This window comes from Lissotriton helveticus, chromosome 12 (assembly GCF_964261635.1).
Source record: "Lissotriton helveticus chromosome 12, aLisHel1.1, whole genome shotgun sequence".
Lineage (NCBI taxonomy): Eukaryota > Metazoa > Chordata > Amphibia > Caudata > Salamandridae > Lissotriton > Lissotriton helveticus.
This window is the reverse complement of record NC_136073.1, coordinates 51,733,298-51,760,296: the sequence shown is the minus strand read 5'-3', so window position 1 is coordinate 51,760,296 and position 26,999 is coordinate 51,733,298. Positions and strand designations below refer to the sequence as shown.

General features: G+C 45.5%; 1 protein-coding gene across 4 annotated transcripts in view; it reads left to right on the top strand.

Annotated features, from left to right (window-relative positions):
• LOC144799370 (monocarboxylate transporter 13-like) overlaps window positions 1-26,999 on the top strand; it is a 594,222-nt gene that overhangs the window by 457,717 nt on the left and 109,506 nt on the right. For 3 of the 4 annotated variants that reach the window (XM_078670636.1, XM_078670639.1, XM_078670638.1), the window contains one exon: window positions 2,927-3,141. In XM_078670636.1, coding sequence (XP_078526762.1) covers window positions 2,927-3,141 — 215 coding nt within the window. Of the gene's footprint in view, window positions 1-2,926; window positions 3,152-26,999 lie in introns of those variants that run through there. The other variant, XM_078670640.1, reaches the window with a different exon arrangement.

Below are 26,999 nucleotides of genomic sequence, written 5' to 3'. Positions count from 1 at the left end.
GCTCCCCGGGCGGCCTGGAAGGGAAAAGCAGAGGATGCGGCAAAGGGCCCAGCTGGGACCGGGCCCCAGAAAATGCACACGAGTGGCCGGGGGTGGACTCCTCGAGCCGTAGCACTCACCTGGGGGTACGGGTGGGCCCAGACCCTCCAACGGACAGCAACAGCGGCCGGAGGCACACATCGTGGCTCTCCCCAACGTAGCGGGAGAGCTGCTCATCTCTTATGCGAGCCTTCCCAGAATGCCTTGCAGGCCAGGACCGGCCTGCAAGGTCCAAACAGCATTTTCTCGACTCGTGGGGGCCCCAGGAGGACGGGGTCACCACCACATGTGGACCAAGGTGCTGGGGGAGCGCAGTCTCTCCCAGCACGAAGTAAAGTCCCACCCTAAGTGACAAGGGTACTTAAAAGAAACAACCCCTCAAGGGCTCAGTGTACATTAAACACCTTCTGGGCTCAAACCTTTGTTTTACAGCTAAGGGTGTACTGAGGACTGCATCCAGGAGTGTAGGGCTGAGTTGGGGATGTCTTGAGAGGGGCATCCCCTGGAGGTGAAGAGGTGTAATTGCACCAGAAATGCTTTTACTAATGTTATTTTGTATAGAGGGACTGAAGGTCATATGTGTAATGTGAAGTACTGGTGTAAGGTGATGTCATAAGCAAAGTGGGGTTATATTGTCAGACATTCCTGCTAGGGTGTCTGGCTGTGTATGTGTAATCCTGTGATTTAATCTGTGATGCCTTTAGGGGCTGTAATTGCAATGCATTCTAATGATCCACAAATGTGCTGAGTACTGTCATTCTAAAGTGTGCTTAAACATGTATTCTTGCTGTTGCACTTAGGTGAAGACCCCAGAATGCTAGCCCGTAAGATATAGAGGTTCATACTTTATGGTCATTAGGAGATGATCAGTCAGGGTCATGTGTGACCAAGGCAGGTGTACCCATTTTTAATGCTTGTTGAGGTAATGGGGTGGGTCACCACTGGGATGGTGCCAGTGCGCAGAGCCCACGGCCCAGGTTATGTTCAACTAATTGCATTGAGGGCAATATGATGTGCATATATGGGAGTGGTGATACTAGATCCCACCCCCCACGGGAGGGGTGGAGATGTTATGCAATGTCACGACGTAATTCCAACAGCTTATGTATATTTGTAAATTGGTGCATAGTATTGAGTAGTGTGTGTGTTTAATAAATGTACTCTTACTTTTATAAGGCAATGTACAGACTGGACAATCAATTATTGAGTGTTACTTTTGCGCACCTGCAAATGGCGATTACAAGCCCACACCACCTCCCTTGAGTAAGCCTCAGACTGCTCTGCAACGCTGCCCTCTGAGAGTCAGGCGCTACAATTGGGTGTTTGGTTCCCAGTGAAGGCCAAATATCATGTTATTTGTGCAGACCTCACAGATGCTGCCTCGTTTTCCAACAGGAAGCTTATACATTCTATTACATCATGGTATCTCGTAATATCCTGTTTTTATGGGAAGGTATGTCTATAGGGTGCATGTTCTAGGTTGAACTTCCTCTAAATATTTAATCACAGTTTCATTAGCATTTCTTCCTAATAAGAACATGTCTTTGAAATATAGAGGTGTTACATCATCCTGAAAAGAGCATCACTCGCTCCTCTCTAGGTCCCGCCTACTCCAGTGACGCATCTCAGGTGCAACAGCAGTGCTCATCTTTGACATTAACCAACCACTAGTGGTAATGGGGTCACCCAGTATCCCTCAGCACCTGGCATTCGTAAGAAATCTACAGTGAATGCTGTTGGGTCAAACAATTTCTTCGTCGATTATGTAGAACTAAAAGTTTTCATTCAATTAATTCATCTCGGACTCAGAGGAGTCCCGAAAAGCACCCCAAATCATATTGATAAGAATACTCTTACACTGAAAATGTCAATAATCGCTTATTATTTTTGTGTATGCAAAATAATAATATGGCTGTCACATATATAGGTATTTATCAACATTGATAAATAACTATATATGTGACAGCCATATTATTATTTTGCATACATAAAAACAATAAGTGATTATTGACATTTATATTGTCATTGGGGTGCTTTTCGGGACTCTTCTGAGTCAAAGATGAATTCATTGAGTGAAAACTTTTAGTTCAACATAATTGACGAAGCATTCGTTTGACCTAACAGCATTCACTGTATCTTTGACATTAACCCCTCCCCTGCTGGTGACAGAACCACTCCGCCATCAGCTGCGGTCGCGCTGTGCTGATGACGGAGCGATTCCGTCAAGGCCCGCTCGGCGCGCCTGCGTGGCGCGGATTCCGCGCCTGCGCTGAGCGTTCCATTAAGCGGGCGGGGCCGTGACGGAACCGCTCCGTCATAAGCACAGCTCAACCGCGGCTGGTGACGGAGCTGTTCCGTCACCAGCATGCGGCCGCCACGCGGCCTCCCCGCCCTCTTAGCACTGCGGCGGAATAGCCGCCGCAGTCAAGGGGTTAAGGCAGGCAGTGCTGAAGCCCAGCTTGGTCAGCCCAGTCCAGGCCTAAGAGACTGGCTCGTTGGACGTGCAGAGTTGGGTGCTGCTTCCACGGGAGTGTTCCCGGGTGCCCGTCCTGAGGAGCGAGGCTGCATCACACCAGGACACTGAGGGAGCAATCTTTCATACAATGATCTGCTGAATATGTAGAATTCTTCATTTAAAAAAATGTTTTTGTGCATAGCACCGGAATCCTGTGTGCTAAAAATGTCAAACTAGACAATAGTGCCTCAGAGTATGTTGCATAATTTGCTTTTAATCGTACAGTATGACTGCCTGTGTTCTTCCATAGCTTTTTTTTTATCAACACTGCTCTTCCTGGCCACCCTTTGGGTAACCAAGGCCTGTGAATAGTCTGTCTTTTCTTCTAGCGGGGCTGAGTAAAACCTCTTGTCTACCTCTCTGCCCCTACAGGTGCCCAGCCATGGCCCCCCACGTGCACCCAGAGCCCCCCGACGGCGGCTGGGGCTGGATGATCGTGCTGGCAGGCTTCATGCAGACGTCGCTGGTGTTTGGCGTTATCCGCTCCTTCGGTGTCTTCTTTGTGGAGTTTGTGCATCACTTCGATGAGCTGGCTGGCCGCGTGTCCTGGATCACCTCCATTGGCATCGCCGTGCAGCAGTTCGCCAGTGAGTCCAGGTGTGGGGTTTGGGCTTTGGGCAACATCTGTGTACAGAGGGTTAATGCACCTGCTGCAGGGTCTGGGTAGCATCTGTGTGCAGAGGGTTAATGCACCTGCTGCAGGGTCTGGCCAGCATCTGTGTGCAGAGGGTTAATGCACCTGCTGCAGGGTCTGGGCAGCACCTGTGTGCAGAGGGTTAATGCACCTGCTGCAGGGTCTGGGCAGCACCTGCGTGCAGAGGGTGAATATGCATGTTAAAGAGTTCTGGGTACAAATGTACTTCTGTTCCCCTCCGCTATAGAAAACTGGACACAGCAGCGGTAGGCATTAGAGTGGTGGTGATACAGCTCAGGGTGCCACTGAGGCCATTCCCTTTTCCCACTTGTAATGTGAACCAGTGGCAGCCTGCACAGATCGGGGATGGCGGGTGTGGTGGGTGGTTGAGAGGAAAGGAAAAAACACACTTACCTTTTCACGGCCGCTTCACTCCTCCGCTTCTTTTCCCGATGAGGCCTGGAACGGAAGCAGGAAGCACGCAGGCTCCACTAAGCCAATCACGATGCAGCTGTCACCTTGACAGCAGCGTTGTGATTGGTCTGAGCTCTGTGGTTCGGCTCTCAGACGGGGACTATGAGCCTGAGCATAGTGTGCATGGCTGTTTGGCCGGCCCAAGACGGCCAGCCAAACCGTCATGCGCAGTTAGAAAGTGCCCCAAACACTCCTCCCCTGGCTCTGTGAGCAGCTGTGCCCCGCCCTGCAATACAGCCACAGGAGGGAAAAATAAAATGATAATAACATTGTGTTATTATCATGTTGTTTTTCCTTTTTTCACTGCTGAAAAGCAGTAGGGTGACACTCCTCCACCTTGGCTGAGGAGCTGCAACTGATGTTAACACCAGGGCCCAATACAGCGATGTATTTGTACACCTGATGTCAGTCTGGTTGTTCAGGGCCTGTGTGGACAGGCACGTCTTGTAATAATTATTGACACTGTCTTTGGTAATACAGGAATTGGGTGTTACTGTGAGATCACCAAATTGCCAATTACTTCCTGTTTCAGCTTTGACTTTTGGGTGTTAACCAACAGCTAAGGCTTCTTCTTGGAGGGTGGTGTGGAGCAGAATGTCCAGTTCAGGCAGTGCATGCTTCACTCACAGTAAATATGTTGAAGCCGTGCTGCTTTTATAAAAAGATACCAAACTTCTATAATTATTAAGGTAATCCCTGCAGTACCATTGAAGGTTTATAGCATCAACATCTCAGGTCTGAATGCCTACCTAATTTTACCAATGCTTGTTCTCTTTTACTTCTATTATGGTTTTCAATTGATGCATTTTTTCTTGATGTTGTGTTGTTGATAAATTATTGCAACTGTGTTCTACGCTGAATGTTATGTCCAGCGACAATTCTATATGCATATTAAAAAGTTGTCATTTGTTCACATTTTGCTATTCCGTTGCTAAAAAACAATTCATAATGTTTTGAATTAACCATTGCATTTTTTTTCTGGTTGGTATTTTTCATGTGTTCTTTTACGTTCTAAGGGACAGATGTACGACCATTTCATTTAGCGCTTTGCAATTTGCGACACATTGCGAGTCGCAAATTGTGAGGCGCTAAATTAAAATGAACAACAGTTTGTTTAACACTGTTTGCGATTCTCAAAGGGGTCGCAAATTGTGAGGCTCATTAATGTTAATGAGCCTCTTGCAATTTGTGAGTCCATTGGGAATGCCAGCCCTCCCAGGGATGGTAGCCTGCTGGGCTCACAAGACCACCATGTCTGCGACTGCTTTTAAATAAAGCAGTTTTTTAATAAAATGCAGCCCGTTTTCCTTAGAGGAAAACAGGATGCATTTAAGAAAAAAAATAGAAAATTAAACGTTTTCGTTTCATTTTTTAAGGGCAGACAGTGGTCCCTGGGACCACTGCCTGCTCTTAAAAAATACTTTTGCAAAGGGGAAGGAGTCCCCTGGGTACTACTTCCCATTTGCGAATGCATTTGTGAGTGGTTTGCGACCGCAATTGCGGTTGCAAAACATTAGTACATGGTTTTGTGACTCGCTATTTGGAAGGGAACGCCCCTTCCTAATAGCAAGTCGGAAAACCTATTTAGCGAGTCGCAAATTAATTGCAACTCGCAAAATAGGCTTTGAACATAGCCCATGATGTTTTTGCATGCGCCAATGGGTTTCGCATACCGTTTGCGCATACAAATGCGGGTCGTTCATCTGGCCCTAAGTTTGTTTGATTATTGACAGACTACAGGGGCTATCCAACTACCCTGAACCAGGGATAGTAAGTTATTCCAACAAACAAAACAGTTCAGGTGAAAAGAAACACAATTAACACTTAAACAATAAACATTAGAGTAAAAAAGCTAGATAAAGAAGAAGAAGAAGCCTATATACACACATTGACAGATTGTCAAAAATCAATTGTAATTTATCCTACAAATATTTTTCATAAAAATTCAGAAAAGAAACATAACGCTCAAAGATGAGTTGGCAGAATCAAAAACAAACATTACACATGCCAAACTAGTGGCTAACAGACAAACATTATCTATACAAAAAGGAACAACAAAGAAAAATCATGTTTCCTTAATGAATTATGGCCACAAAAAGCGCCGACGGCGTTTCAGCTGCACAGAAACTACGCGGTCATCTTCAGGACAGATAGTTTTTGAGCGTACAATTCCTTATTTCACAGCCGGCCAATCAAAAGATTTGGCATGAGGTTCGAAATTCCACTCCAACAACTGCAGGTTTACAACCATCCAATGTTTAGCATCCAATGTATTCACTAAGAAACTTCAGTGACAGGGACTCAATAATGCGATTTTAATTGCTCGTGTCGGTCTGCTCCATAAATCAGCAGCCGAAGGTACGGGCCGGCATCCACACATCCACAGTTCACGAACCGAGGCAGCTGTCACTGAAGTTTCTTAGTGAATACATTGGATGCTAAACATTGGATGGTTGTAAACCTGCAGTTGTTGGAGTGGAATTTCGAACCTCATGCCAAATCTTTTGATTGGCCGGCTGTGAAATAAGGAATTGCACGCTCAAAAACTATCTGTCTTGAAGATGACCGCGTAGTTTCTGTGCGGTTGAAACGCCGTCGATGCTTTTTGTGGCCATAATTCATTAAGGACACATTTTTCTTTGTTGTTCCTTTTTGTATTGATAATGTTTGTCTGTTAGCCACTAGTTTGGCATGTGTAATGTTTGTTTTTGATTCTGCCAACTCATCTTTGAGCGTTATGTTTCTTTTCTGAATTTTTATGAAAAATATTTATAGAATAAATTACAATTGATTTTTGACAATCTGTCAATGTGTGTATATAGGCTTCTTCTTCTTCTTTATCTAGCTTATTTACTCTAATGTTTATTGTCTAAGTTTGTTTGTGGCATCTTTGTCCTAAGCTGAGCTCATAGTAAAAGTAAATATTGCAACCTAACCCTGTGTACATAGTCTTGGAAGGTTGCCAGATCAACATTCCGCAGCGATTCCAGCCGAACCTCGCCTCGGTGCTAGAATCCCCGAAGTTTGATCCGCCCATCCATCATATGCAGCTCATTGAGCCCCAGTGGCACTGGGAGCATACACTCCAACCAGTCTGGTAGAGTGTTCTCAGGTTACTGGGCGGTTCTGGTTAGTGAAACCACCGGGCGGAGGGTATGGGGGGGGAGGTTCCAGCATTCTGGGGTCCGACATCGAGGGGGGAGCTGCAGGGTACACTTCCTCAGGGAATGCTCAGACAGCAGAAGTAACAGCAGGAAGTGAGGGACGACAAGTTCCTTTTAAGGAGAACCACACACAGCACCGGGTAAATGAGGTAGCTTAGGTGGGAGTTGAAAGAGAGGCACGGGTTGAGAATGGAGAGAGAAAGAGCTCTCACCTGGGGGACGCAAAGGGAGAACAGCCACACGCATCCTCCCCTGAGAAGAGCGCAGAGTGGAGCCCAAAACAGAACAAGAACGGAGGTCGCTATTGATAACTCCACCAGATCATCGGCGAAGAGAGGGGCCGACCAAGAAGTAAGATATCAAGGTAGCTTAGCCCAATGGCAATTAAAACATAGGAAAACCAGAATGGTACCTCTGGGTGTACACAAGGAGAGCAGCAACAATAACGTCTGCCGCTCCCCCACGAACGTTCCGGTCACACAAGCTGATCCCTAAAGAGAGCGTCGAGAGAAGAAGGCAAGGTCTTTGTGTGACCATTTTGACACCTGCTAGCCTGCTGGACCAAAAGAGAGCGTCAGTTGATAGACCCTGGCCGGAGAGTGTATCTTTTGAACCAGGGGACATGGCCATTGCAGAACACTGCATCCGGCACGCTGGGGGAGATCCCAAATCGAACTTCATCTACATGCAGAAATGCCTAAAAAATGGGAGTGCTATGTCGGAGAAAAGCCAGCGCAACGGCTCCAAGCCAAAATGCCTGTTGTTACAAAACGGGACATCAGGGACCATCTATGGGCAAATGGGCTCAGATCGACAAAGAAAGTCTCAGGACCAAACTGCCCCCATTGATGGAGGGGGCGGAAAAATAGATCTTATGTTTTGAGAAAAACACTTCAGGAATAAACCTAGCAATAGGCGGTGTCAGGAGTCTGCGCAGCAGCCTCAGCAGAGAGCAGGGTTACCCGTGGCGACTGCCCCCGATGTGGAACGGGTGGGGTGGGATAGAAAAATAAACTAAAACATACTTACTTTGCTGCCGGCCGCTGTCTCGCCTCCGTCCTCTTCTGTTTCTCCCGGAAGCAGGAAGCACACACAGGCTCCCCTAAACCAATCACGACAATGCTATCACCATGACAGGAGCATTGTGATTGGTCTGAGAGCCATGGTCTGGCGCTCAGGAGGGGACTATTAGCCTGTCCATGCTGTCCACCCAGGCTGTAATACAGCCTGGCTGGAATACATGCAAAGTTCACATGACTGCATGGTCAGCCCAAGACGGTCGCCCAAACCGTTATGCTCACTTAAGTGCCCCGATCACTCCTCTCGTGCTGGCTGTGATGACAGCACAGCCCGCCCCTCCCCATAAACCTGCCTGACAACGGAAAAATAAAATGATAGAAGCATAATGTTATTATCATTTGAGTTTTCTTGTTTCCACTGCTCAAAGAGGGGGAGGGCAGTCTCACGAGGGGGTGGGGTGGTCTCCGACCATCGCATAAAACAGACACCCAGGTCCCCTCATACAAGTCACTAGGATGAGCCCCTGATCGAAAGGACACCATTTGTCAACATATGGGCCTCCAGCTAATGGAGGCACCCTTTTAGTTCTTAAACGAGGCAATGTTCCAAGGACTGTAAACTGGGTTTTCCACACAGGTGGGATGTTGAGATGCGCCATAAAAACTCCATAGTTCACACACAAATAAGCAACAATTTGGCACCAAGTCAGCAGGTAAATACACCAAGGCAATCAACCGTCCCAGTTCATTACCCGCAGCACGACAAGTCCCAGCCGCATACCTCACTCCTGTCTTAAGCTAGATGCCTCCTTCTCTCCCCTAATGCTTCCAAACATCCAAAGTCTGCTCATCGGATAATTTCCCTCCAAAACAGCGAGAGTAGCATGTCACCAGGTAAGAAGTCCCTGATTCCCACCTAGGGCAGAAGACCCTTAGCATCCCTGATCCAAGGGAGAGGGGCGACGGGAGGGAAAGGAGTTCTGTAGATGACCATCGCAGGCCCCCACACAAGATGCACAGATATGCTCACCACCACAATCAGCTTGTCGAAACATATAACACAGGGCCGCACGAACATCGAATTGAAATGAGCCCCTGGGTCTACAACAAAAGGAAGAGTGCTAATGGCATGTCCCTTTTAAAGGACAGGTTCCCTCACCCAAACAAAGGTGGTATGCTTCATCAAAGGGTAACTTCATCGCGTTATATAAATTTTTTGATAAGCACAAAGTTGTGTTGAGCTGTTGGTTACCGATAATCGTGAAAGCCCAGATTCAGTTTCAGAACCTTTCCTGGTGCCTATATATGTTGGAATGAGTGCACAAGTGTCTTTCACTAATTCAAGTTGATTTCATTTTGGAACATGTTGCTTCTTTCAGGTAAAGTACCAGTGGATCCCTGACACAGTGGACTTCCACTTCAACCACTGCTTCTGTATATGGCAATTTGTTTTTATCCCTTTTTTCATATCATTTTGTTTACATATAACCTTTCAGAAGCTTCTATAAGGTCCTGAAAAAGGCTGCCACACCTCTGATGAGGGTATTAGGCTAAAACATGTCACCCTATTTTTCACTTTATGGCAGGTTGAATTCCCTTCTGTTCTAGCTTGGTGTTGGAAATGGCCCTTTTTGCAGGGTTGTCCCCAAATTCTTTGCTTCTTCCTCCCTTGTTTTTCCTGACCTGTGGTTGTTGGCTATAGAACTCTGGGCACTTTGCCACTGCTGATCAGTGCTAAAGCGCATATTTGTTTTACCTGTAGGTCCCTAGTAAAGGGCACGGAGTGTGCCAGGGCTGGTAATCAAATGCTACTAGTGGGCCTGCAGCACTGATTGTGCCACCCACATGAGTAGCCCTAAATATGATGTCTCAGGCCTGCCACTGCAGTGCCTGTGGGCAGTTGCTAACTGCCATGTTGTCCTGGCCAGTGTACACACTTGCCAGGCCTAACCTTCCCTTTTCTTACACATTGGACACCCCTATGGTAGGCCCAAGGTACCTCACTGGGCAGGGTGCGGTGTATGTGAAAGGTAGGACATGTTCTAGTGTGGGTAACATGTCCTGATAGTGAAATACTGCCAATTTCGTTTTTTCACGTGGGGGCACAGAGCAGCTTTTCAACTTCCACCGGTATGCCACAGTAGAAAAAATACTACATGAGAATCTAGGGAGGCGTCCAACGAGCCACAAGAAGAAGCCCAAAAGTAGCCCAAAATGAAGCTTCCAGAAAAAGGACAGAGTAAAAACTCCCAAATCCATTCGGGAAAACCTTGCTACATGCCACGTGCAGGGACCAGAGGGGCATACACATGTTGCAATTACCCACAGCCCTCAAAATGGCGACACACCCCTTCCTTTCATAGCACATCACAGCTGTATAGGTCAAAAGGTACCATCTGCATTGAGAGAACTATACACACATTAGGGAAAGTAGGTTATTAGAAGGCCAATAATGCCCATGAAAACGATAGTTAAGTAAAAAGAGTCACCCATGAAGATCACCCCACTAAAACGCTCACCTCTGTCTCGGGGAGGGGGGAGGACCAAATGACCCAAAAATAAAACTCAGACAGTCCGTGACTAAACACTCACCATTGCCTAAATAGTTGACCCAACTGGGGCCACCTTCCGGTATCCCGCTAAAAAGGTGAGTAAAATGAATGTACAAAATATGCTCCTAAAAGAAAAAGCACAGGAATTTCCTGAAACTGAATGATGATATATGTTTTTTCTAAGCTGACGTACAACCCACAGCTCTTATCCAACAAGTCTACAATCGAACAATAAGTGCACCACCTTTACTGCAGCTCTTCACCTCTTCAGCCACAGACTTCCCAAACCTCAACGAGGCCCAAGTGTTCAAGCAAAAGACCACAGACTATTTTTTATTGATACATTTGACAACAGACTCTTTAGACTGTGCCACAGACTTCCCAAATCTCGACGAGGCCCAAGTGTTCAAGCAAAAGACCACAGATATGGATATTATTAACAACAGACTCTTTACACTGTGCCAAACAAAGACACCCCTGGATGCCAGGAAGCTGCAGACGACCCCTCCCGACACCATCTCAAGAACTGCAATGTTCTAAAAGTTATGTATTATTGCACCTTTGTACACCATCTGCTTAGCATGGGTGTGAACGCATCCATCCTAAGCAATAAATCTGCCTAGTCATTTGGAGCCTACCTCAACATTTCTACAGAGCTTGCATAGGGCCCTCTTCCACCTCACTTACACTGAACCAAACTCTACTATTCCACATGCACTACACAGCACGCTTTTGCACAATACAGCATATGACTGTTGTGGGTGCCCAGACATTGGCTAGGTCGTGCTAAGTCTTCTCTCTGATTCCATAAGCCTTGGGCACAAATACTTTACTTTTCCAAAGAAATAGCCCCAAAAAAACCAAAATGTCTCATCCACCTGTACGTATTTAATATTAGGGCCAGGTCACAACCCAGTAGAGTAGAACCCTGTAGAGTAGTGGTAAAAATCACCCGATATGAAACTAACCCCACAGCACTACATCTTTTTTCCAAGCCTACCGACATGCAAACTGAGCTAGACAGGATTTGCAGGCGAGGCACTATAGGGGAGGGCACTGTTTGGCTCTGAGATTTTCCAGAGAAGAGGTTATTGGAGATAGCAAGGCCACTGCACCATTGCACAAGCATGTCCGCTCCTCCACTGTCTGTAGTCCCAGGGGGGCCCTTAGCATATTTGGGGCAGTATTCTTTAATAACAAATGGACCCCAGACATGGATTTCAGTGCAAGGCCATTCACCTCAATGATACAAGAGGAAATGAGTCTATACGGAAAGGGTTGAATGGCAGCATAGATGCCTCATGTCAGGAAATCTGGGACACTGAGATAGATGGGTACATATGGCTAGAAAGGAAGGGGCAACACCTAATTGTTCGAAAACTTACACTGTATTCCTTGAGTTTCAGTGGCAAAGGAATGATACCGCTTTGCACTAACAAGAATTTTGAAGCAATACTGCACCTACCAGATATGCAATGTGGCACCTCCATGTTGATGGGTACCTACTGGCAATGTGGGAAGTTTGCCTAAACCCAGCTCTTCCCCGGATGGTGGGGCCTCTGTACCCTCGTAACCATACATGACCCGACCCTGGTCATCCTAGGAGAAGATTTGTCCGAGTTGTTCCAACATCCGTTACAAAAGAAAACAGCTCTATTGCATCAGGCTTGAGGAAAAAGAACTGCTGAATACTTTGGCTGTGTTCAGTACATGGTCATTCCAGAAGAATTCAGACTGTTTTCTGACACTCAAGTAAATGCAGGAGGGTTCATACCCTTCTTCACCTTGCAAACAAAAATGAACACCCGCAGGTAGCAAATAATCAGGTTGGAAATGCTAAAGATGATCATACATACTGAGCTCGACCAAAATGCTTTCAAGTAAGAACTAAAAGCCATCTGCCTCATGGTGATGCAACATCGGTATGTGTTGGACTTGACCGCGAAGGAAGATTGGGTGTATGCCAAAATTGGTGCATTGTGCTCTATTTTAATCCCCGGAAATTACCTAAACAATGGGACAATAACTTTTGCCATCCACCAACTTCATCGTCCACAAGCTGCCATGAGGGAGAAAGGTGCGCCTGAACAGTACTGGTTCATAGACTTCTTTTCCTGGTTCCCCCGATGGGTGACCAGACAGTGCCTGCAATTGCTTCCAGTTGCTCTTCTTGTGCTATTTTTGTGTGATTTCCTACATGTGAGTGGGTTTCCTGCTGTAAAAATGCAGTCCTCAAGTTAGGTAGAATGCAAGTAACTAAAGAATTAGTAAAAGACACAACAAAAACACAGCAAACCCCAAATAATGTGATTGTCGTGAAATATGGGGTAAATGATGTAGTTGAACATTCAATTAGAAGGGGGAATGCTAATATTGGAAAATGCAATATCAATGCACGTCACGATGTATGCAAGTATAATAACGAACTCGCATCACCGTTGTTGAAATCACCCGATATGACCTCACACTCAACCCCTATTCAGAAGTACATGGGCAGACAGGCCCTGCAACCTAGGCCTGAAGCAACTGATTGACAGATCACAGGTGGAGTACACGTAACCCCGAGACAAACACGCGAGCAGGAAAACCCAGCTGAAAACCCTGAATGGACCCCAGCCAGGCCCCAGGAATCTGGAATCAAGCTATCCTGGCTGATGAGGGCTGATCGGTCCTATGATGCTTGTTTCCAGTCCAGGGAGGACCTGGCTTGGCAGTTCTGACTAGACTGTTCCCATGGGGCACAGGGTCAAGACTGATTTGCATATGGCTGGGTTCAAACTGGAAAGGCATGGTGAGCAAAAAAACGATGGATTTAGGCACAGAGCTCTGTACTGGGGTGAATGGATGACATTGTTCTGCGTTCTGTCCATCAACTGTTGTTTTTGCAATTGTCACCCCGAGTGGGACGAATGTGCTCAGACATGTGTCCCGTGCTCTCCATGCCACTGGAATCAAGCTATCCTTGCTTATGAGGGCTGAAAGCCCGAAACCGGTCCTAGGATGCTTGTTTCCAATCCAGGGAGGACCTGGCTTGACAGTTTGGGCTGGACTGTTCCCATGGGGCACAAGGTCAAGACTGATGCGCATATGGCTGGATTCAAACTGGAAAGGCATGGTGAGCAAAAACACGATGGATTTAGGCCCAGATCTCTGTACTGGGGTGAATGGATGACATTGTTCTGCATTCTGTCCATCAACTTTTGTTTTTGTAAAGAAGCCTATGCCACAATGCAACAAACACCACTTATTGCTTCATCACCCCACGGGGAAGGATGAGAGGAGGCCATGGCCCAGATCACAGCCCTAGGAGGGTTGATTCCCTTTATAGCTCGTGCAGACAAGCAGCCCCCAGCGAGGTGCGCGCTCAGCCGGGCTGATCGACCGCTTGCCACAATCACAGTTGTCGAATAATTCGAGGAAACGTCAGGGGCAAACTCGACGAGAATTGAGAGAAGACACAACACCTGGGAGGAAGTGAGCACGTGCTCATGGAGATTTATTACCATTTTTTTAATGTGTGCTTTTGTGTGTTCGGTTAATTCCTTCACTGCTTCTCTTATGATGTATTTTAACGTGATAAATCTTAGGGGTCACGTCCATTACGGGTGCCTGGTAGGACGTACTAAACTTATATCACATAGAAATTACCTGGCCTCCAATTCTCATTACTGCTTATTTATTCAGCAGATTTCAAATACAATATATGCAGTTATTGTACCTCACTTTAACATTTGTGTGTATTACAATTTCCTTTCTGCAACAGTTATACATTTTAAGTCCATTCAGGGATACTGATCTCATTTTTCAGAACAATTTGTGCAAACAATAGTAAAAAAACAATAGTAAAAATTTTTTAAAACATATCAGTACGGTAGAGCATACCATTGCATAGATTCTTTTGTAGATTCTACAATAGTTACACCAGTCAATAATATACAGCCTCTGCCTGCCTGTGCTAAGGTTATTCACACTTTATTCTTTTGTAAAGCACACAAACAGACTCGCTCCGGGGAATTAGATATTCTTTGGATTTTCTTTAGGTGTATGTTTTTATGTTTTTGCACCCTCACAAGAGTCCCACTTAATAAGGTTCCCTCGTAGGCGAAAAAAAGGGAAAAAGGCTGACGCGTTTCCAATCCCGTTCTGAAGTCAGGGATTTTCGTCAGGGCCGAACCACGGTGTAATCTGTATATTTTAAATACAAAAATGGGGAGGGTAAAGAAAACCAACACCATAGATTAGAACTCTGTTTCTACCCTTCTCTTTTATATGTGACGAATAAAAAGGTTGTAAATGTACCTAATATTCGTTAACTTTACTCACTCATGCGGTGCACAATCTTTTTGTTGCTCGCGTGAACCTAAACATATTAAAATAAATCATATAAGTGAACGGGTGAGTCTGAGATAACCTGTAATTATTATCATGGCGGAATCGTTTGGAACTTACTAAATATATTCATCTGTGTTTCATTCCATATTTACGATGGATTTTTTCTTGTTCGTTTTAAATAAAGGCTTGCCCTCCGCCCTGCAAAATATGTGTTGTAGTTCATTGCCTCATCTGTTCTTCAGACAATATTATAATCAAATCATTAGCTGCCCCTCTTACTTGAAAGTGGCTGCTTCTTTTTTCCACTCTGTCAAATTCAAATTCAAATGCAAAAGTAGCTTTATTCGATTTTTGATTGTAAAAACCATAAAAGCACAGTAAAAAAAGATAAAATACATTATCATAATTCATATGAATAAAAACAGAAGAAATGTCAATTTTACGTTCTCAAAGCATTCATTTTCATTGCAGATGAACGTTAAACCAGCGTTTTTTAACGCGCTCCCCTTATGGCAGCACCCTCAGTGTTTCAGAGGCATTTTCTTAGATGCAGTAAGTCTCTATTGGTAATCTGACACTCAGTGGCTACGTGCTCCTAAATAGCCGAGTTCCATGTCACTGTGGCACTTTTATTTTATCGAAGCGCTTTCACTGTCAAGTATGATTAATTCAGTTTATTTAGCACTTTGCACTTACATTTTGCGGGGCTTCATATCGACCGTCCATCATCAACCATGCAGCTGGGCAAACGAGCATCACTATATGCTTGTGCTGTCTCTTCCTTTATTGATTAGACCTCTCACCCGGAACTTAAAGGTGTTATGGGACATGTAGTCCTGACGGCTTACATCATCGCTGGGTTTAATTCCGACAATTCATTTTTAACGTGATGGCATGATTATTGAAAAACCTGAAGCTCACCCCGCGCCCCCTCCCCCAATATTAACGACCAAGTTACACCCGTTAGCTGGTCTACATCATGTAATTGTTGTTGTTGTTGTAAAGTTTTTATTCGACACTTTGCCATAAAGCCAACACACAATATAATACATGTAATTGTATTACTATAGTGCTTCCTACCCCTGACGATGCGTCGAATCGCTTCTCTGGAACCCAAAAGGATTAGTAGTGGATTAATATAAGGAAATATGAATACATTTGAGCGGCGGACATGTTAGCTGGACTGAATAGGGTAATGGAGGGATAGAAGAGGGAGGAGTCTACAAAGGGTTATTTGGGAGATCATAGTACTAAAATGAGGTGTGGGATGGTGGCAAAACTGGCCTCCGGCATGTGACATCTAGGGCACTGGGACGGGGCATTTGGAAATATCTTACCAACTTTTTCTTGGGTGAAGTGTACTCGAGTTTCGAGAGTCTTTGTTCGGTATTGAATTATTCTGACCCATTCCTTATCATTAAGCGCCCGTCTAATATCGGTCTTTCATTTACCTCTGAATGTAAAAAGTTTGGCGGTGGTTCACTGCAGTTACGCTTTCATACAAGAGTTTGGTCAAAATAAAATATTTGCTTAAGATCCCACAATTTAATCAAGGAAGTCTTGATTTTTTCAGGTTGTCCGGTTTCACTTGGTCCAAATTAGCCAGGAAATGGGTACCTATTTATTTTACTTTATGTTAAGGCTTTATTTTTACCTCTTTGTGCATTTTTCTACATTTTCCGGTCTCGCCTGCGATGCTGATAGCACATCCGCTCTCGCTATATTGTATACAGTAAGGGACTTGCAGGCTGCCCATTACTTACCATTGGTTTGCGCCATTGTCCCTCTTATTTACTTGCTTCACATTGGTCACTTCGTGAACGCTTAACTTCCTGTTTGCTTGTTTGTCTCTTGGCTGGAGGATAGACCAAGTACTGATTCTTTAAGTTTTATTCTGCCCATCCTGGACGAATGAAGGTCGTTTTTTAGGTCTCGGACTATTTCCATTCCGCAGGAATGGAATAGGACGAGTCTATAGCAGTGAAACCAAGAGTTTCACCATGAGCCCAAAAAAGAGGTTTTTCACGAGTGCATGTGCTCTCGTGCACGAGCTTGTCCGAGCCTTCTGCCTGCCTCCTGCCTTGAAGGCAATCTGCTTCTCCGCCCCCTGCTGTTCACTCCCACTCGCTCGCACATCAAAGGCTGCTCACTGAAACACCATATGCCTGCTCCCCACCCCGCCCCCCACCAGACTTCATTGGAATGTGCTACGTGCATTCTCCCCTCCCTTTCAGCCCTTTTAGCCTCTTTCCCAGCTCCCAGCCGGACCCTCCTTTCGTCTATCTCGTTATCTTCTCCACTCTCGCCTCATTTTTTCGTTTTTTAGGTCTCGGACTATTTCCATTCCGCAGGAATGGAATAGGACGAGTCTATAGCAGGGAAACCAAGAGTTTCACCATGAGCCCAAAAAAGAGGTTTTTCACGAGTGCATGTGCTCTCGTGCACGAGCTTGCCCGAGCCTTCTGCCTGCCTCCTGCCTTGAAGGCAATCTGCTTCTCCGGCCCCTGCTGTTCACTCCCACTCGCTCGCACATCAAAGGCTGCTCACTGAAACACCATATGCCTGCTCCCCACCCCCGCCCCCCACCAGACTTCATTGGAATGTGCTACGTGCATTCTCCCCTCCCTTTCAGCCCTTTTAGCCTCTTTCCCAGCTCCCAGCCGGACCCTCCTTTCGTCTATCTCGTTATCTTCTCCACTCTCGCCTCATTTTTTCTTTATTTTCTCTCCCGGCCTTGTAAATATGCCCCCTCCCCCATGCACTAAATCGCACTTTTCTTTTGATCCACATACTTGAGTCACTTACGCGCTGCCCTGCACTAGTGAGCTGTGTTACGTCCAGAACTGGAGCAGCTGTTGCCCTGGAGCTGCTGTTGCCCTGGTCCCGCCTAGTCCCGTTGCTAGGGAGCAAATTGAAAAGTGTGCCAGGGCGTCGCTCAATCACCAGTGTCACTAGTTTCAGCTTCCGCTCGGCGGCAGCGTCCCCCATGGCGCGGCGGTGTGCAGTGTCAGAGGCACAGGATACACTAAGCACAATGACACAACAGAAGGGGGCGGGGCCATCTATGATCTCAAAGAGGGTATGGGAGTGTGCAGAGGAGGCCATGTGAATGGCTCTGTTTCTGATCGTTTCTACTTTCTATTACTCCTCCAATCCGAGCTTGCCAGGCATGTTTATGGTTCATGGTGACGACATGTGGGGAAACAATACTGTCAGCAGTCTTTGACACCTTCAAGTGACCGGTGTATTCTTACTGCATTGTGAATTTTATTTAGCTACTTGTTTAATAGTTTTATTAATCGCCTTTCGCTTAGTTTATAGGGCATGTATAAAGCGGGATGGAAGAAAGCATTGACAAGCAAAATAGTCCTTCTGGCGTGGTAGAAATATCTGGGTCCTATCACGATTCCCCCACCACTCCTTCACTCCTCAGCGCGGAGCAGAGCCCCCGCTTGTTGTTAAATTGTAGCGATTCTACGAGCACCAGTTACGTTACACAATGATTGACTGTTTCATATTTTTTGTAGACACAGGGAGATTAATCGGCAGCTCAGGAAATGTCTTTAACAGACCAGCCGATTAATCTACCAGTGTCTACAAAAAATATTAAACTGTCATTGTATAATGTAACTAGTGGAAAGCGCTGCCGGTCACCATCACCATTTTAAACAAGAAGCATTAGTGACAGCAAAGCCTGTGCCACGCTCGTGCAATCAGCTGGCAACGATAAACGCACTAACATTTATATTTCTAGTGCATGTATTGCTGCCAGCTGATCGTGGCACAGGCTTTCCTGTCCCTGACAAAAATGCCTGCAAACAAACTGACTCCTCCAATATGAGCAATCAGTTGCCTTTGAAAATAAGCGTGGTCTCCAAAGGCTCCTTCTGAAACTGTTTGCTGTCAGAGATGGCAAGCTCTCGTAATCCTAGCTGTGGAAGCATCTATACTGCAGTTTTCAAACTGCGGCAGGCAGCGAGGAAGGGATTTTTGGAGCCACTTTAACTGGTTTCCGGCTTAGTGAAGTGGGAAACTGAAGCAGAGATCTGCTAGCCAGCTTCTATCGCCACTGCTGGAAGCCAGAACGACTGATTCTGGTCAATGACATTTTATTGAGAGCGCCCACCATTGTGAATAAATATCTTCAGACGGGCTAATTAAAATGGCTGTGCTAATTCGGTAAGCCCACCTGCCACCACGTGGGATTGGTGCATTTTGTGTACTGGTGGAGATGGCTGTGGCTGGGAGTACAGAGATCTGTGCACATCCAGGCTGGTATAAAACAATTTCCATCACATTCCAGTGACACCGTAATGTGTTTTTAGGCTCTATTTTCTTTAAATGTGTCTACTTTTATTAACAAGATATTTGTGTTTAGCAAGAAAACGTGTTTATCTGGAGGACGGTTACACATGGGTTTCCATTACGATTGATAGTTCCCAGGAGCTCACAATTTTACCACTGCTACACCTCCTGTTACTGTCTCTGAAAAGGATGTGGCCTCACATCTAGAGCTGCCAACTTTGGAGCTGGGGAACCAGGTTCGAGCCTTGGTGTCGGCTCATCACCCAGGCCTACCTTATGTGGAATTATTTGTTTATTCAATACATTCATTTCTGTTTCTTGAAAACATTATTTAACATAACCTTGTTTGAATTTGTACGGCTCTTTTCCGAACCTTGAAATAGCCAAGTTAAATAAACACTCAAATGACATTTATCAGAAGCCACCGGGGCTATCTGCGTGGCCCGCGGAACGCAAGTCCGTTCCTCTTTCAGCTCCGAACTTGTGTTTTGTCAGGTGCTTCGAAGGTGCCTTTAATATTATTATTATTATTAAAGGGGTTTGTAAAGTGCCTGGTGACGCCTCCCGGCGTGTCCCCGCGCTGTGGAGAGAGAGTCTTAGGAGGATGGAGACATATAACAGGCAGCTAGAGAGTGAAAAGATACGTTTTCACCAGTTTTCTAAAGGAGACCTCATTTTTATCTAGTCTGATATTCATGGGAAGAGAATTCCATTTCTTCGCTGCAAGGGTGCGGAAGGACCTGCCTCCCATTCTGGCTTTTTTAGGAAGCGATGTTTTGAGCATACCCGTTTCCTTGGAGCGAAGGGATCTGTTGGGCTCATACAATAAGGCTAAATCAGACATGTAGGATGGAGCTTTTTGATGGATAATCCTGTGGCACCAGAGGAGTGCTTTAAATAGTATCCTCTTACCGATAAGTAACCAGTGGAGGGTAGCTAGGGAAGGTTTGGAAGGAGCTCTGCGGGGGAGCCTCAGCACTAGACGTGCGGCTGAGTTTTGTAGGACTTGTAATTTTCTCATGTTTTTTTCAGAAGTGCCCAGCAGCAGCACGTTGCCATAGTCTATTCGGGAGGTAATGAGTGCCTGAGTCATGGTGAGCCTGGAGTTCACAGGGAGCAAGTCCAGGGTTCGATTAAGAGTTTTCATGACTCCAAAGCACTTCCCTACTGTTTTTTTGACATGGCTATCATAGGAGAGCTTGTTGTCTATCCAGACACCCAAGTTCTTAGCTTCCTGACTGGGAGTTGGTAGGGGTCCCAGGCAGGTAGGCCACCAATCATTAGTCCATGTTGTGTCTTTTCCTCCTATTATGAGTACCTCAGTTTTTGTGCCATTTAATTTGAGGCAATGTTCGGTCATCCAAGCTGCAAGCTTGCTCATACAGGATTTAAAGTTGTCGGCCTCAGAGGAGGGAGCTTGAGACAGGGAGATCAGAAGTTGAGTATCGTCGGCGTAAGAGACAATCTCTACGCCGAACGATTGGACCACCTCTGCCAACGGTGCCATGTATAGGTTAAACAGGGTGGGACTCAGGGCAGAGCCCTGAGGTACCCCCTGTTCTAATGTTATGCTGTCCGAAAGGAAGGTCCCTCTCTGGACCTGAAAGCTCCTGTTGGTAAGGAAAGCCTTCAGCCATCCCAGCGCCTCTTTGATGACCCCCGCTCTGTTTAGACACTGTAGCAAGATGGAATGTGCTACAGTGTCAAACGCGGCGCTGAGGTCCAGCATGATAAGAGCCATGGTTTGCGTTCGTCAGCTCCTTCCCGCAGAGTTTCAGTAGCTCTCAGGAGTGCTGTCTCTGTGGAGAAGCTCGATCTGAAGCCGACTGCGATGAATGATAAGCATTATGGGCTTCAAAATGGGCCATAAGTTGGAGATTGGCTACTTTCTCTGCTAATTTTGCCAGATAGGGTAGCAGGGAGATAGGGCGTAGGTTCTTGATGAATGAGGTGGAACCACATTATAAGAAAGGCCCCGTTTGTACTTAACGTCCAGACGTTCAGAGATTTACTAATCTTTCTTGGCGCATTCTTTTCTTCTTTCACTGGGTTTCCAAGCGGAGTGCGGTATTTCCAGGGTTGGGTTTCAGAGCAGGGGCACCCTTTCAGGAAGAACCGCGTGTTGTGTCTGAGGCAGAAATATCAGCAGAATGAGGCGTGCGGGAGTCGGCGACGCGGGAGCTCTGTGGAACACATTTAGGAGGCATAGCAGATGTAAGTAGTTTTTACGTGGTTAGATATCGTAAGTGGCCTATCTTTTACATGCCATCCAGGTATTTATGTCATCGGGCCGATTTAAAAAGGATTTCATGAGGTGTAAGGGGCGTACTCCGTACTGGCGTAGTCAGCAAAGTGCGGGTGCAACGAATTCTGAGGGGTTCCTTTCACCCCAATTATTGCTGTTTTTGCTTACAAGCCGGGGAATGCACGCCACATTTTCCTTCCTTGCTTGCTTTAGAGTCCTTGTTACCCTTGCTATACCACTGATATACCCTTGAAAAAAGTTGCAGGTGACACGTGTGCAATTTATGTTGAAACCCAGAAATTGGTATCATCCCATGAGATTTCTGTTTCTATAGTCTTCATTCATGCATAGTCTAGACATTAGTAGTTTTCGACTTACCTTTGACATCTAGTGCGTCATTAGGCAAGCGCATTGAGCGGAGCGAGAATTCATGGGCCTTATTTATGAAGGCCTTGCGCCGCCGGTGCGTCACTTTTTCCCATTTTAAAAGTGCCGCACCGGCGGCGCAAGGCCTGCATAAATAAGGCCCCATGTCCTCAAAACGCTCGTGAAACCAAGGGCTTCTTGCGCTGCGGTTTTCATTAAGTTCACGTGAATCACGTGACCAAACAAGCACCCGCATCAGCCTCCCTCCCCCTAATTGCATTTTTTTAACGGCCGCACAGCACATCAAAGGGCTTCGCCCAGCGTGCGCTCTGCGGCTTCTCGGCTTCTCCTCCCCTAATTATTCATGGCTGGCCGGTGGCCGGCCGTACTTTGTTTCCCGGCCGCTCTTGTTTGGGGTTTGTTTTGACATCGTTAGCACAGCATTTCCCGTTCCATGTGATTCAGAACTTCTCGGACTTTGTAATTTTTAATGCGCTTTGTAATGCGTGCGTTTTCGTGTTGGACTTTGCTTTTATTTTCGATAGCAGGGCATTTCTTTGTAATGCATGCGTTTTCGTGTTAGACTTTGCTGTGTCTAGTGATGTTTGAGTTATTAATGTGTTATATTGCTTTTGAGTCAAACGTTTCATGTTTAGAAAGTACTAACTGAAAACTATACTTCTCATCGTATGCTTCCTACACACACTAAAACAACTTTTTTGTTGTACTTCTTATCGTGTGCTTCCTATGCACACTAAAACAACTTTTTGGTTGTAGTGTTGCCTGTTAGTGGAAGTCTACTCGGTCTCAGTGGTATGTAGGGGCATCACTATGGTTTCACGTTTGCTTATAAATAGCCGCAAACAACGACTTCGGTGGTCTCCTTTTAAGTGTATGCTTTTATCCGACAAACGCTGATATTATCTAAAGTTGCATCTTAGCTTGGTGTTAAAGCCGCACCCCCGTCATTCACAGTTCTTCCTCACATCGCAGAACAATGCAAAGAGCTTCAGGGTAGTTGCTTAGACATCCCAGTCGTCTTGGAGCCGCAGTTAAGTTTTTCACACCTTCCCAAAACAGCATGCATATGTTGGAAAGGCTGTATTGCTTCCTGTTGGTGCACGGCTGGGCTGTCTCTGTCTTATGTTAGGGCATTACTGTGGCAAGCTTATCTTCACGGGTCAGTGCGTGACACTTTTACAAGGCAGGCTCTCGCTGCTCTAAGCACTAGGGCAGAGTGAAAGTTAGAAATCAAGAAAACAGAGGAGTACCGTCATTCTTCAAAGACCAGCAGTGTACTCTTAAATCATAGTTAGCACTTGCGGGCAGGACAGCTCTATGTAATCTTCCTTCACGAGTCAGTGAGTGTGTGCTTTTAATACGATGGTAGCGCTATCTTTTAGATTTACAGCCTGTGCCAATAGCATGCTTTACAATTACAAGTAAAAAAACAAGCACTGGCGTTGCCAATAGGTTTCGCATTTGGAAAGTTGGAGCTATTGGTTTTGTAAATGACATTTTATATTTATATATTGTTATTGACAATGCCAATAACGATATATAAATATATAATATATAAATATTCATTGTTGCTTTCCTCCACCCCCGCTGTTGCTTGCCCGTCTCCTCAATCCCCTATCACACGGCAGCTTGCATGCCCTCACCACCTCTGCCAGGTTGCTGCTTGCCTACTCCCTCTCCCCCTGTTGCTGCCTGTTTTTTTTTTTTTTTTTTAAATATGCTGCCTGTCAACACTAAGCAGGTAATTTAGGAAGCCTTGAAACCTAATTTTGATTCACTCTGCATAAAAATCACTTTTTTTAATTCATTGTTGCTTTTTTTCCTCCCGTCAATGCTTGCTCACCTCCTCCCATATCGCTGCATGCCCGCCTCCACCTCCCCCACATCACTGGTTTTATTTTCTTAGTGCTGTTCAGCAAGGTTTCAGTGGAACAAGAGCATGAAGTATTGCAACTGTTCACAGAGTACTGTGATAAGGCGCTCCATGAGCACTTTCCTTCTTGAAATCATCTCCAGGCAAAAGCACAAACACCCAGACAAAGGCTCGAAAGGCAGTGGCGTAGCATGGTCAGGTGGTGCCCTGTGCGAAAATTTTCTTGTCATCCCCGGCTTGACAAAATGGCAAAAATATGTGTTTAAAACACCCCCCCCCCCCCTCAGTGATGACACCCTGGGCGGCCCACACCCACCGCACCCTCCTTCCTACGCCACTGTCGAAAGGTGCGCAGAAAATTCTGCTCGCAGCATGCTGCATGGAAAAGAAATGAACATGTTATTTTAAACTACGAAAGTATGGTGTAGTATTCCGCCTGTCCTGTTGAACCGGACTCTCCAGGACGCACATTTGTTTGTTTTTTTCCACTCATGCCAGAGCCTTGATGTGAACACACAATGCGGGTCCAAGAATCGGATTCTTCACGGAATAGGTTAACGAAAAAACTGTGTTTGCGAATACAAAATCGCAAAACGCGATGTATGAGCCTTTTTCGCATCGCAATATTAAGGAAACGCTAATTTTGTGATTCTTTAATTTTGCGTAAGCATTTAAGGAATCGCAAATTGCAATTCCTTAAATGCTATGTAACAAGCACCCAAGTTGTGCGATTTCTCATTAAGAAATCGCAAATTACCACAAACTTCAAGTTGATGGTAATGTGCGATTTCTTTCAAATATGCACTTTTTGGCATTTTTCAAGGTGCCATGTGGCGCACATACATGCCCTTAGGGCATGTATGTGCGCCATATGCGCACACATGCTCATTTCAGGGGTGCATCAGGGTGTCCTTATGACACCCTTGCACCCTTGAAATTATTCTCAATTTGCGATTCACAAATTGCGCATCGCAAATTGAGAATGACTTCCCATTCATTCCAATGAGCCTCCTGGCCCATAGGAATGAATGGGAAGGTATTCCTTAATTTGCGATTTTGCAATTTGCTAATCGCAATTAAGGAATACTAAGAAATCGCAAAATATTTGCGAATTTTTAAATGCATCCCGTTTTGCGATTTTCAAATAGCGATTCTCAAAAAATCGCTATTTGAGAATCGCAAAAACAGATTTTGATACATATGCCCTTAAATACTTAACTTTGCACAAGTATCGCTTTTTAAAAGGAGCGATGCTTAGCCCCTGCAATAGTTGCTATACATAAACAAATATTTATATGGTTAATTGAGTGCAAGTTTTGAGACAATTTCTTAGAAAATGTGCGCTCATTTGCTTTTTTTTTTTTAAAACATTCTGATTCTAAAGAAAATGGTTATTGTAAGTTTACTTTGACTAAAAATCATGGGCGGTCTACAGTAGTAACACTTATTTGTCTGTTTTCTACATACTTCGTAGTTTACTTTGAATAGTTGAAAAAAACCAACTTTTAGTAACTAAGATAGCTACATGTTAGCTTTACCATCTTACTCTCCACCCCCAGCCTCAATCCCGTTCCAACCCACCTGAGTGACAAACAGCTCGTCCACAGGCGAGACCTATTGGCTTTGACACTGCTTATATATATATATATATATATATATATATATATATATATATATATATATATATATATATATATATATATATATATATAGATAGATAGAGGGAACTGAACCCGAACGTATTGGGACGCTTTACATTAGTGTTAGTTGCATTATATTTTCACAATCATTATTTTTATACAGGGGTGGTAAATGATTTGCCCATCAGCACAGGGCATTGGGCTGACGCTGAGACTTGAATTTGGCCGCAATGCCACATGCTGGGTGGAGATTGGGTGGCAGGCAGAAACCACATGAAAGCTTGGCTTGGTATGGGTTCGAGGTTCCCACAGGACTGTGATCTGAACTAGAGCCAGGGTTCAGGCTCGAGCCTACCTCGAGCTTTCAGTGGCTCTTCCACCTCCAAGTTTATGTCTTTCGTGCATAGTGTTAAAAAGCATACCTGCCAATAGACCTGATTCAGACGGGGAACTCACCATTTTTTAAGACAAAAGTGGCTCCATTTTGGCTGTCTTCAGCCTAAAATCGTCTCTGACTCAATAGATATCAGAGTGGGAAATACATTCTTCCAATTATATAAAAAAAAATCCCACTTTCCTCTTCTAAAATGTTGGCCTGTATATGAAAGTGGTACTCGATGCTAAAGCTTCACACAGCTTGTTAAAGATATTTGAAGCTGCTCAGTTATGACATGTTGAGTTTATTTCAGTGGCTGCAGCAGCCCACAGAGGAAGTCTTCTGCTCCTCTCGCTGGGGGCTGCTTCTGCAACCAAAATACATTGCAAGTGCCATGCATGAGCTACTCTAAATAACCTACAGGCGAGCAAAAGATATGCCCATCTAGTGGCTGACTTGTAAAATGTGAAACCAGAAAACCTAGATTTATTCCGGCTTCCCTGCTTGGCCAAATTGTCTGATCCTAGATACTGAAAAATATCACCTGCTTAGACTTAGGCTTACCCAGAAGTGCCTTGAACAGCTGTTCATTTCCCCTTTTCACACAAAACAATGGGCTTTGGAGTAGAAGGGAGGATTACAAGCTGTTGCAAGCCTCCTCACTGCCAGGTTGAGAGCACCCCTGGGGAAGTGCACTGTGGGTAATTCTGCCTGAGCAATGGAGGTGGGTGAGCCACTGAACGCTCGAGCCAGAGGTCATGCTTGCTGCTTGCTTGCCTTTATCTTGTTTTCGGGAGCTATATCAGGACACTATGCACTCTGCAGAGCAGCGAGGCCCCTGGAGTTTGCCTTTCCTGTGCTAAATTCGCAAAAGAAGAAAGGTCCTGGCCGTTCTGAACACTGCCGGTAATACATGGACAAATGCTGCCCAAAACGGTCATTTTGCCTCCGCGGTCTCCCTTCACGGAAGCGCAGGAGCGGACAGCACCGTGCCCGGGCCCATACATGCAGTCTCTTGATACCTGTGGCGCTGAGTCACGGGCCCCATTGGGAAAGTGCATAGCAAGGAAAAGTTCTGAAGCTACCACGGGGTCCTGTACTATAACTAGTTCCCGTGATGCGCGTCCTTGTTCCCAGTCTATTGTACCCAGAGCGTAATTTTAAACTTACCCACTCCTCCTTGCTTCTGTGCACCGCAGTAGTCCAGCAGAACTGCAGCGAAATGTGTCTTTCCTTTTTAGGTCTCGCCTTGGCAACGCATGCGCTGCATGCGCTGTCTCAGCGAGACATAAAGTAATATGTATGTTGGCTTAAACTCCATGTAATTTCTTTTTCCCCTTGCTATTGGTTTACTTGTGGTATTGCTATTGTTATCTTCCTTTCTGTTGGCTGTTGATCATTTGCTAACTTCCGTGTAGTCCTGAATCAGCGGCGCCTAACTACA